This window comes from Danio aesculapii, chromosome 20, assembly GCF_903798145.1.
Source record: "Danio aesculapii chromosome 20, fDanAes4.1, whole genome shotgun sequence".
Taxonomy (NCBI): domain Eukaryota; kingdom Metazoa; phylum Chordata; class Actinopteri; order Cypriniformes; family Danionidae; genus Danio; species Danio aesculapii.
The window spans coordinates 39,313,558-39,325,152 of NC_079454.1; the positions used below are offsets into that span (position 1 = coordinate 39,313,558).

Below are 11,595 nucleotides of genomic sequence, written 5' to 3' on the forward strand. Positions count from 1 at the left end.
TCCAACTTTGAGGCAGATTGGCTACATCAGTAGAATACCACACCAGGTCCCACTCCTGTTAGCTAAAAACAACTGAAACTGAGGCTACAATTCACACAGGCTCATTAAAATTGGACAACAGAAGGTCTGATGAATCTTAATTTCTGCTGCGACATTTTAGATGGTAGGGTCAGAGTTTGCCCTCAATACCATAAAAGCATGGTAATGCATCCTGCCTTGTATCAGTGGTTCAGGCTGCTGCTGGTAAAATGGAGTGGGGGATATTTTCTTGCCACACTTTGGGCCCATTAGTACCAATTGAGCGTGGTGTCAGTGCCACAGGCGACCTGACTATTGTTGCTGACCATGTCCATCCCGGATGGCTACTTCCAGTCAATTAGCCTAAACAGTCACCAGAACTCAGTCCAATAGAGCACCTTTGGGATGTGGTGGAGATTTACATCATGGATGTGCAGCCGACAAATCTCCAGCAACTGTGTAATGTTACAGGTATCATATCAATATGAACCAAAATCTCTGAGAAATATTTCCAGTACCTTGTTGAAGGCAAAAGAGGGCCCAACCCAGTACTAGTACTGATAAGTGTAGTTTAATAAGTACAATAATAATATTCAGTCTGCTTGAATATAGTTTTTCAATCGCTTTTGGTAAAGCACTCAATATTGGTAAAGTCCTATCATTATTACATTCAAACCTACTGGCTTTCTTGAAAATGGGGAATAATTCTTTCCTGATTTACAAACCATGAACTTTGACTAATTTAAATATATGGGTAACCATAGAAGTAATACAATTATTTAAAAAAAAATCCTTAAATTTACTAGAATATTTTAGTCTTGTTGCTTTAATACTGTATATTTGTTTCATTAACCTCTTAAAAACAATATTCTCCTTTTTAATCTTTAGAAAACAAGAAACCTCGTGAATTTTTTAAATAATAATACTTAATTGCAATTCATCATTAAATACACTTGTACTGCAAACTTATTAACAATATAGGCTCATTCTGAAAACCTATATACATTTCTGGAGATTGTGAATTATGTAGCCAGAAGTACAGTACTGTATGTATGGCTGAATATCATCTTTAAAACGAATGCTACTGGGCGGTGTGACGCAGTTTCTTTTCACACTTACCAGCTGACCATTTACCTCTGTATGGATGGCTTTCCCGCTGTTACCAATTTGTCCAGTTAGCTCGCCATGTACATTGGTGGACTTGAGACGCAGAGAGGAGTTGATCATGATGATGGGGTTCGAGTAATAATAATAGAACAGTTCCAGAAAGGAACAGTCGGTGCTTTTGAAAACCCTATTGGCTGGGTTTAGGGAAGGAGGAGGTTGGGTCAGTCCATTGGTCTGTCAGTCGACAGTGGCATTTTACACAAAAAGAGCAGGCGTGAATGGCACTCGCGAGAGAAATTTGAGAAAAAGCATACACAGCAGCCTCTGGTAGATTCACGAAAACTGCAAAAAAAAAAAAACACCTCCTGGGACATATTTGCTACTGTCCAGAAATGTATATATCGGTATGTTTTTTATATTAAAGCGGTATTGCTTAATTACCAATTCAGCAACTGTAGAAAATAAAATTAGCAATTTTATCTATAACAATTTCTATGTACATTATGATTTAATTTATTCTTATTCTTTTTCCGATAACCTCAATTATTTCAAAATTTTAAGAATTCCAGTGATCTTATCCTTAAAATATTGTTTTTGTTTCTTTGTTGTTTTTTTTTTTTTTTTTTTTTTTGGCCTTAACTCTTATCTCGTTCCTTTAAAAATGTAAATAGTTCAAATTATTATTAGTTCTATGCCCCTTTTTTAAAGTGAATCATAATATTTTATCATTTGATGATCAGGTGGTTAAATGTGTCCCCTTTGGGAACATTTTCAGCTAACATTTAAAAAAAGTGTGGCATGTCTTCGCTGCTGTAAATTCAACAAACCACAAGATGACACTGTTTTACACACTTAAAGGCCACCTATGGTGAAAAATCTACTTTTCAAGCTGTTTGGACAGACATATGTGTGTGTATGGTGTATAGACCGTCATATTGGGGTGATATAAACACACCCAGTCCTTTTTTTTTCAATTTAGCAACATAAAAACGGTGGACCAATTGAAGCGGTTTTCAGACCGACCGCAACTTTACGTAGGAGTGCGGTCCCCCCGCCCACCAATATTGATTGACAGCTGAGCGTATTAACATGTCCTGGTAGTCATTTGTATAATCATATCAACAAGACCAGACGTGCGCAAAGCAACTGGGAATAAAAGGTCTGTTCAGTTCGCTAGGATCATCAATCATCATCAAATGTGATCAAGAGTAAGTTTCACATGTTTAAAATGTTTTAAAACAGAGCACGTGTGTAATGAATTACAGCGATTTACTTCAGCTTTACTTCATCAGCACAGCCGCGTGTCAGAACAATTATATAATAAGACGCTTTATTCCCGGTTTGTGGACGTTAAAGCAGGTTTATTTTGTACATTAACATAACAGATATCCATACAGCAGTGGAGATTAACCTGTATCCAGGGGCGCAACTGCAATTTTAGTGAGGGGTATGCGGGTTCAAGTTTTGCGCCCCCCCCCCCCCCCTTTCCTTAACATGCTTTAAACAAATACATTTAGAAGTTCTAAACACAACTTAAACTATATGAAGTAGTAAAAGTATAATTACACTAAGCATGTGATGAGTCAAAGAATTACATCTCATCCCACCCCAAATGATTTCATTTTCCTCACTAAATGAGTATAGCACCTTGACATGCCTTGCTTTTGTATGACATTTGTCAAAACAAAATTATAGATCTGGGAGTCCTAAAGGGCAACATAACTTAAACATGCAATCACTTCTCAAATGCTTACTGTGAGAGGTGTAAGATTTGTCTTTGCATGAATTATTGACTGAAACTGCTATTACACCTTTCACAAAGTTAAATAAAAAAGACTGTTAAATGTTTAGTGTAAAAAATGAACAAAGACAAACTGCCCTGAGATGTTCTATTTTATCGCCAAACTTTTTTGTAACTAAAACTAAAATAGTTTTGAGCAAAAAACATTACCAAAGGGGCCGATGTATCTATATGATACATACACTGTAAAAAAAAATCTGTAATTTTACGGTTTATTTCCAGCAGCTGGGGTGCCGGAAAAAGAGTAAAATAATAGCCGTTAAATTACAGAAATGTACCGTAAAATAACAGATATTAAATTACAGAAATGTACCAAAAATTTTAACTTAAGCAAATTTCTGTAATTTAATATTCGTTATTTTACGGTACATTTCTGTAATTTAACGGCTATTATTTTACTTTTTTTCTGGCACCCCAGCTGCCGGAAATAAACTGTAAAATTATGGATTTTATGATTTATAGGGGAATATAATATAATATATAATTTATATAGGGGAATTTTTTAACCCAAATATTAGTTTCAATTTTTTTATCCAGCTGCAATGAATCAATCAAATGGTCAACAGAGGGGGAGGGAAAGTATGATTTTCTTTATTTAATAAAATACAATTATATACTTGTATAAAACGAACGCAAAATAAATATTTTAAACAAAAAATATTTATTTATTTTGATTTATTTGAAACTTTTAGTAAGGATAATTTCAAAAATAGTTTTGACAAAATGGCGCCCCCCCATGTGTGGCGCCCCTATGCGCCGCATATACTGCATACCCCCTTTTTGCGCCTCTGCCTGAATCCTGTCACATATGCGTGCAAAAAGAGTCTGTCTGTCTGTCTGTCTGTGTGTGTGTGTCTGCTGCGGTGTGTGTGTGCGTGCGTGTGTCTCTGTGTGTGCGTGTGCGCGCGTGAACTTTGTGTGACTCATCTATGCAACTGCACAACAAATACTCATTGGTAAAGTTCTTACTGTAGTATTTCTCACAAACGCTACATGAGATCTGCTTCTTTAAGTCTGTCTGTTGTCTGACGCAGCCAAGGGAGGAGATTAAGGCATTCAGAAAGGCACGTAGTGCGCAGGGAGGACTAGCCTTAAAGGCGCAGTACGACAAAACAGCCCTCTAGTAAAAAAATTTCTAAAATAGAATCTTGCAAAATGTATATTAAAAAAATCTGATGGGTGTTTTGAGCTGAAACTTTACAGAAACTTTCTGGAGACGCAAAACACTTATAATAAATCTGAAAAAAGGGCTAACCTAGGTGCCCTTTAACTTAACTTTATGCTTTTAATCTTTGTCTGGTTTAATTAGGGACAAAAGCTTGAGGAGATGTTCTCTAATCCTGTACATGCAGCATGTCAGAAATAATATTTTTGGATAGCACTACCATACAAATTTTGTATTTAATAAATAAATATGCAAGCAGCTGGAATGCATAAGCATGTCAACAAACAGATGTCCTGCAACCTACAGTAAGTGAGCAATTAGTATAAAGATCAGTTTAGTGCAGATGAGCTCGACCACCAAACATTCATACAAACCACTTTTCCACCTTGACCCAGAGAGCTCATAATTTCCTGCATCAAACCTACCTGCATATCCATACATACATACATACATAATTTCTCATCATTAGATGTATTAAATAATACTTTACATAATTATATATATATATATATATATATATATATATATATATATATATATATATATATATATATATATATATATATGTATAATGTAATTATGTAATTACAGTATTATTTAATACATCTAAAGATGAGAAATTCATTATCAGTCTAGAAATTTCCCAAGAAGCAAGCAAGAAATATTAAAAATGTACTTGATCCATTGAGCAGAAAGCAACGAGCACCAAACATGCGAAGATGAAGATGCAGGATGGCCTCATGGTTGGGTTTGTGGTCAGTTGTCAGTCAGATCTTGATATGAAAGTCACTCTATTAGTGGCTAATTGTTTTGAATACGATCACCTCTGTGAGATATAAAATATATACACGGGCACACACACACACACAAACACACACACACACATATATATATATATATATATATATATATATATATATATATATATATATATATATATATATATATATATATATATATATATATATATATATATATATATATATATATATATATATATATAGTAAGATCTTATTAGATGCTGCTTTTCATTTCCAAAACAAAAATTCCTGTAAAACAGATTGAGAGTTATCAAACTGCACATTCTCAGTGCTACAGCAACGCTATCATGTACACTCAAAAAATAATATTTGCTTCTTATTCTAAAGTCTTGTGACTTTAATGAGCGTTGTAAAAGATCATTTTAGCACACCGGAGCTTGACCACTAAACAGTATCATATAAACTACTTTTATCACAGAGCTCATCATTTCCTGCTTCAAGCCCTGCTCATTTTCCTGCCTTACATTTAGAAAAAGGCCTTTCTTACATTGGATGAGACACCTGAAGCATTTACTTGAAAAGGTGCAACCTAAAAATGTACATAAATAGTGGGGTCTTAGAAGAGACACGTCAGCAGTCTAGACCGCATTCACACGTGGCAAGTTACACAGGAAATTCTTCATCTGCAGACATTACTTTTTGCAAATGATGCCAGTTGTTGTTTGCTGTATCACAGATGGGATCTTATACAAAACAATCAGCCACTAATACAGCGATCTGCACTTCAAGATCCGAGCGACGACACAAACATGAGGCCGTCCTGCATTTTCATCATCTGTCTTGTGTTTTTTGCTTTCTGCTCACTGGCTCAAAGTCAATGTGTGTGTTTTTTCTTTTTCTAGATATTTTGTTGAGAATGTGTAGATTATGTGAATTACATTGTATGTTTCTCCCCACAGGGTTCAATTTTAATGGAAAGTGCTGCTACTCTTTCTCCAATTTAAAAATCAGAGCAAATTTGGTTGAGAGTTATCAAGCTACAGATTTTCATTGTGCCCGGAATGCTATCATGTAAATACATTTTTAATGTCAACGTTTGGATGATTAATAGTGAAAGGATTCTGTGAAGTAAAATCATCTTCTCTTTGAAAACCCAGTTTCGTCACAGACAGACAAAAAGAGATTTGTGCTGACCCGGCAGATGAATGGGTTCAGAGGTTGATGAAGTTGGTGGATGCTCGCAGATCTGAAATGCTACATGAGATACCAGACAAAGTTTCTAAAGTGGAAAAGTAAACTGCATGTTAAATATTAATGTACAGGTTAAAACTGTTGTACCTTGAATAGTTTATTTGTCTCAGCTGAACTTTGAATATATAAACATATCAGAATAAAATTCAAATACTTCCTTAGTTGCAAAGACTGACTGAAGGCTTAGAAATCTAAATCCCAAAGTTTAAATCTCTGTTCTGTTTCTTTTTTATTTATTTTTTTAAGGAAAGCGGAGTTGTTTAGAACAACAGAACCTACACCACTTCAGCAACCAGAGAACGCTTTGGTCCACCTCAAAGAGTCACACGGCTTGACAGATTTTGACATAACCCAAGCAAATTATAATACTGAGTAAGTCAAATTGCAAATAAATGAACCAAATCTCATTTTCCTATTGGTTTGATATTTCATTTAATGATTCAGCACATTATAGTTATGCTGTATTGAAAGGAAATTCAAGCCAAAAACCTTTGTGTTTTAAGCTCCTCAAAATTCTCACTGATTGTGGAAAATCTCCTTTTCCTTTTCAAAGTACAATAACAATAGCAGATGAATCAACTCAAATCGTCCTTAATGAGTAATGAAAGTTTTGACACTTATGACATGCTGTATGAGACATAGAATTATAGCAAGTGCTTCTCCACTGACAAAGCAAAGAAGTCAATATCTCCATAACCATTTTCACTATCCGTGAGCTTTCCTTTCTCTGTGTCATATAGATATGCTAACTTCTGCATGCGACCAGAGGGAGAATAACTAGTGGACTTTATTCAACGACCAGAGGGAGAATAACTAGTGGACTTCAACATTCAACATCTATGAGACATCCAAGATCAAGTACTTTTTTTTTGTTTGAACCTACTTTACAAGGAAAGACAAAGTAATATTTATATATACACTGAAAAAAGTGTTGCATGCAAAACTGTTGCAAACAATTTATTTGTGTTGAATTTAAACAAACAAATTAAATTTAACAATGTTCAACTTAATTTGTTTGTTTAAATTCAGCCCAAAAAAAAAAAAAAAAAAAAAATATATATATATATATATATATATATATATATATATATATATATATATATATATATATATATATATATATATATATATATATATATATATATTGAAGTCAAAATTTCTCAAGTTGTGTTAGACAGAGCAAGGAAATTTTCACATTCACAAAATATTTCCTATGATAGATATCTTTTCTTTTGGAGGAAGTCTTATTTCTTTTACTTTGCCTGGATGGAATACATTTTTTTTCAATTAATAGTTTTATGATCAGCATTATTAACCCACCTAAATGATTTTTTTAACTGGCTACAGAACAAACCATGACTTTGCCAACTTGCCTATTTAAAATAATTAACCTAGTTAAGCCTTTAAATTGCACTTCAAGCTGAAAAAACCATAAATATGATCTACTGTCATCATGGCAAAGAAAAAATATTAGTTATTAAAATGATTATGTTTATAGTTGAGTTGGTAAAATATTCTCTCCATTAACAAATTTGAAAAATATTTAAACATTTCAAAGTATCTGCAAAGTGTTTATGCTGGTTTTATCATTTTCAGGTATAGAAATTCTAGTTTCTGTGCTCAATGTTTTTACTAAATATTGTTACAAAATGTACATACTGTATATCACTGTAAAACACATCTGTAACAGACCTCAATCTTTCTTCAACAACTTTTAAGCTCAAATAAGTGCCTTTTATTAATGTTTTATATAGTTTAAAGTGATATATTGTCTAGATTTGTGTTTTATATTATACTACAAAATCCTTTTAATAAACTGCCTGTACATTTTATGTTATTTTATAGACTTGTTTCTCTATATATGATTTCTTAAACATTATATTATTTATTATTATATATAATAGTATAATATTTGTTATTATATGTAAAATTATTGTTATATATATAAAAGTCATTTTGTTAAACTCTAGAGTTGAATTTTCAACATCAAAACTCGACAGAGCAGAAATCAACATCCCATAATGCAATTCACAACCGTGAATCAATGAAAAACACTTGTGAATCACAAAATATGGAAACTTTTATTTAGACGATATTTTTTACCGTGTATATTTAAAGGCCATGTAAGACTGCTCTTTCCTTCCTCTGTATTTCTGACTTTTCTCAGAACCTATTTGCAGGCCATCTCAGTGTGACTTGTTTTTTGTATGTCATGTGTTTTTTAATAAAAGCAACAAACTAAATTCATCAAAGATGCTTTACTATATTTCCCAGTACTGGGTTGTGGCTGGAAGGACACATATAGTTGACGGTTCGTTCCACTGTGGCAACCCCTGATAAACAAGGGACTAAGCTGAAAAAAAAAGAATGAATGCTTTACTAAACGGCTCTTTGGTTTCTGTAATGATAGTTAATTCAGCAGCACGCTGAGGCTGTCAGCAGCATTTGTGAGGTTGATTGTCACTGCTGTGTGACGCTGAGGGTGTTTGACATGTTAACCCTCCCCTTTCATTTAATCTTTTCCTCTGAAATTACTGCTCAAGAAATAGTCCAAGTTTCTTTTCTTTTTTTTAACCCCTTGACTCGACAACATAGCAAAACACAGTACCTCAAGATAGTATTGAAATGCAGACATTTTAGCAATATTGGAGAGAAACTCATTCCAAATACACACAGTGCATCCGGAAAGTATTCACAGCGCTTCACTTTTTCAACAAGTTTTCATGTTACAGCCATATTCCATAATAGATTAAATTCATTTATTTCCTCAAAATTCTACACACAATAGCTCATAATGACAATGTGAAAAAAGATTTTGAAATTGTTGCAGATTTATTTAAAAACAAAAAACCTGAAAAATCACATTTACATACAGTAAGTATTCACAGCCTTTGCCGTGAAGCTCTAAATTGAGCTCAGGTACATTCTGTTTCCACTGATCATTCTTGAGATGTTTCAGCAGCTTAACTGGAGTTCACCTGTGGTAAATTCAGCTGATTGTATGTGATTTGAAAAGGCATACACCTGTCTATATAAGGTCCCTGGGTTGACAGTTCATGTCAAAGCACATCACCAGGCTAATACCATCCCTACAGTGAAGCATGGTGGTGGCAGCATCATGCTGTGGCAATGTTTTTCAGCAGCAGGAACTGGAAGACAAGTCAGGATAGAGGAAAAGATGAATGCAGCAATGTACAGAGACATCCTGAATGAAAACCTGCTTCAGAGTGCTCTTGACCTCAGACTGGGGGCGACGATTCATCTTCCAGCAGGACAATGACCCAAAGCACACTGCCAAAATATCAATGGAGTGGCTTCACAACAACTGGGTGAATGTTCTTGAGTGGCCCAGCCAGAGCCCAGAACTAAATCCTATTAAACATCTCTGGAGAGATCTGAAAATGGATGTACACCATAGCTTCCCATCTTACCTGATAGAGCCTGAGAGATACTGCAAAGAGGAATGGGCAAAATCCCCATAGACAGGTGTGCCAAGCTTGTGGCATCATATTTAAAAAAGACTTGAGGCTGTAATTGCTGCCAAAGGTGCCTCAACAAAGTATTGTGTCTACACACAAAATGAGGTATTGTGTGTAGAATGTTGAGGAAATAAATTAATTTAATCCATTTTGGAATAAGGCTGTAACATTAAAAACTGTGGAAAAGTGAAGTGCTTTGAATAATTTCTGAATGCACTGTACTTTTTTCATTTTGCAGAGCTAGTCAGCATATTTTGTTGATACTGAAAAATTATTCATTTCTGAAAAATTCATAAAAATTTAAGCCCTAGCTCTAAACCTAACCTCTATGTGTAAGTTATTCCTAAAATCACAACAAAATCTCAGCTGAATACAATGATGTAGAAGAACACTGTAAAAAAATGCCTAAATTAGCAGTTTTACGTATCTTGTTATTCATATTTTTCCCCATTTATTTATGCTTTTGAATTACATTATGGGACCTTGATCTTTCTTCCAGCAACTTTTAACTTCAAAAAGTTTGAAATATTGACGTGTATTACCATTTTTAGTAGTTGATATTGATATTTAATTGATAAGTAATTGATATTTTGTCTGGGTTGGTGTTGTATTTTATGGTACAAAAAGTATGTATTTCTATTTATATTATTTCTTGTATTCCCAGCGGGCACACAACGTCATAAGAAATTAATGTTAGGATAGATATAGGTTGGCCATTTAGGTTTGGTCAGGTGACCAAAATTCAGTGTCTAGCCAGTATCCAAGAACCATGTTATTTCGACATCCAATAATGGCGTGAAATGATGTTGATAGTTTGTTGATATTTTGGTTGATTTATGGTGTGTTGGAAAGAGCCCAAAATCCAACATTAAGCCAACATCTTAAACAAACGTCATATTGACGTCAGTTACTGATATTTATTTAACAGGTATGGCAACCAAAATCCATTATCTGATAGAGGTCATAGTGGTAACGTCCACACAACATCAAGCTGTAACATCCTTAGATGTTGATATTTGTTTGTTTTGGATTGCGTTGGAAAGTGACCAAAATCCAAGTCTTTCTGAAGTTGAACACTGACATCAACCCGATTTTCAGTTCCACCCAAAATGCAACGTCCCAACGTTGTTGGGGTATGCACATCCTGATTTTGCCAAGTGCTAGTTGTCCTGAGACAAACATTTTTATGATGACCCAGGGACAAAAACTCCATCAGCCAATCAAACGTTATCACGTCATAATTATGTGCCCCTCATATAGTCCGCAAAAAAAAAAAAAAAAAAAAGTAGAAAAAACACACCTGCCTTTTTTTTACTAGTGAAAAGGACAAGTGAAAAGGTACTAAAAATAAAATAGAATAGAATAGAATAGAATAGTGGATACGGTATGTGTGCAAATTGAGACACACCTTTTGCTCACTAACTCTGATTGGTGTAGTTTTCTGTAAAGAATTATGGGTAAAGTGTTTTTCTAATTGGATTCTGCTATAAAACATGATTTTAAAGAAATAATAGTTTTCAGAAATGTGAAAAGATAAATTTAATACAAACATGCTCAACAGATTAATATCCTGACAACATGAAAAGTTGATCAGTTGCTGTTTGAAATAATAGATTCCCAATGGTGGAAATTTTTGATAAAGCTTTATATTTGAACCTTCACTGCAGCATGTTTTTGGCTGCCTATTCATTCAAAATCAGCCTCGTAGGCCTATTATTATTATGACTCATTTGATTTTTCATTGTCTAGTTCAAGCTCTTGGATTTCTCTATTCCCTCCAGTACATTTTCACAGAAACATCACTCTTCTCACAATCACTCTGCTGCTCATTCAGCTCATCATAAAGTGCGAAAATCTCATTTGAGACAGTCAGTTTTATTGCTGGCCACTAGTGGGCGCCATTACGTGACGTTTTTATGATGTTATTGTGAAAGGTATTCATATATATATATATATATATATATATATATATATATATATATATATATATATATATATATATATATATATATA

At 33.9% G+C, this 11,595-nt stretch overlaps 1 protein-coding gene across 1 annotated transcript; it reads left to right on the top strand.

The window, feature by feature from the left end:
• Positions 1-5,661: 5,661 nt before the first annotated feature.
• On the top strand, positions 5,662-6,148 carry LOC130247394 (C-C motif chemokine 13-like). The gene is made up of 3 exons (XM_056480619.1): positions 5,662-5,725; positions 5,812-5,923; positions 6,010-6,148. Exons 1-3 carry the CDS (start codon positions 5,662-5,664, stop codon positions 6,146-6,148), a joined length of 315 nt encoding a protein of 104 aa, XP_056336594.1.
• The last annotated feature ends 5,447 nt before the right edge of the window (positions 6,149-11,595 follow it).

Coding starts and splice junctions, on each gene's coding strand:
- LOC130247394 (XM_056480619.1), top strand. CDS start 5,662: ATGAGGCCGTCCTGCATTTTCATCATCTGTCTTGTGTTTTTTGCTTTC. Junction 5,726..5,811: donor TTTCTGCTCACTGGCTCAAA/GTCAATGTGTGT, acceptor TTCTCCCCACAG/GGTTCAATTTTAATGGAAAG. Junction 5,924..6,009: donor TGTGCCCGGAATGCTATCAT/GTAAATACATTT, acceptor TTGAAAACCCAG/TTTCGTCACAGACAGACAAA.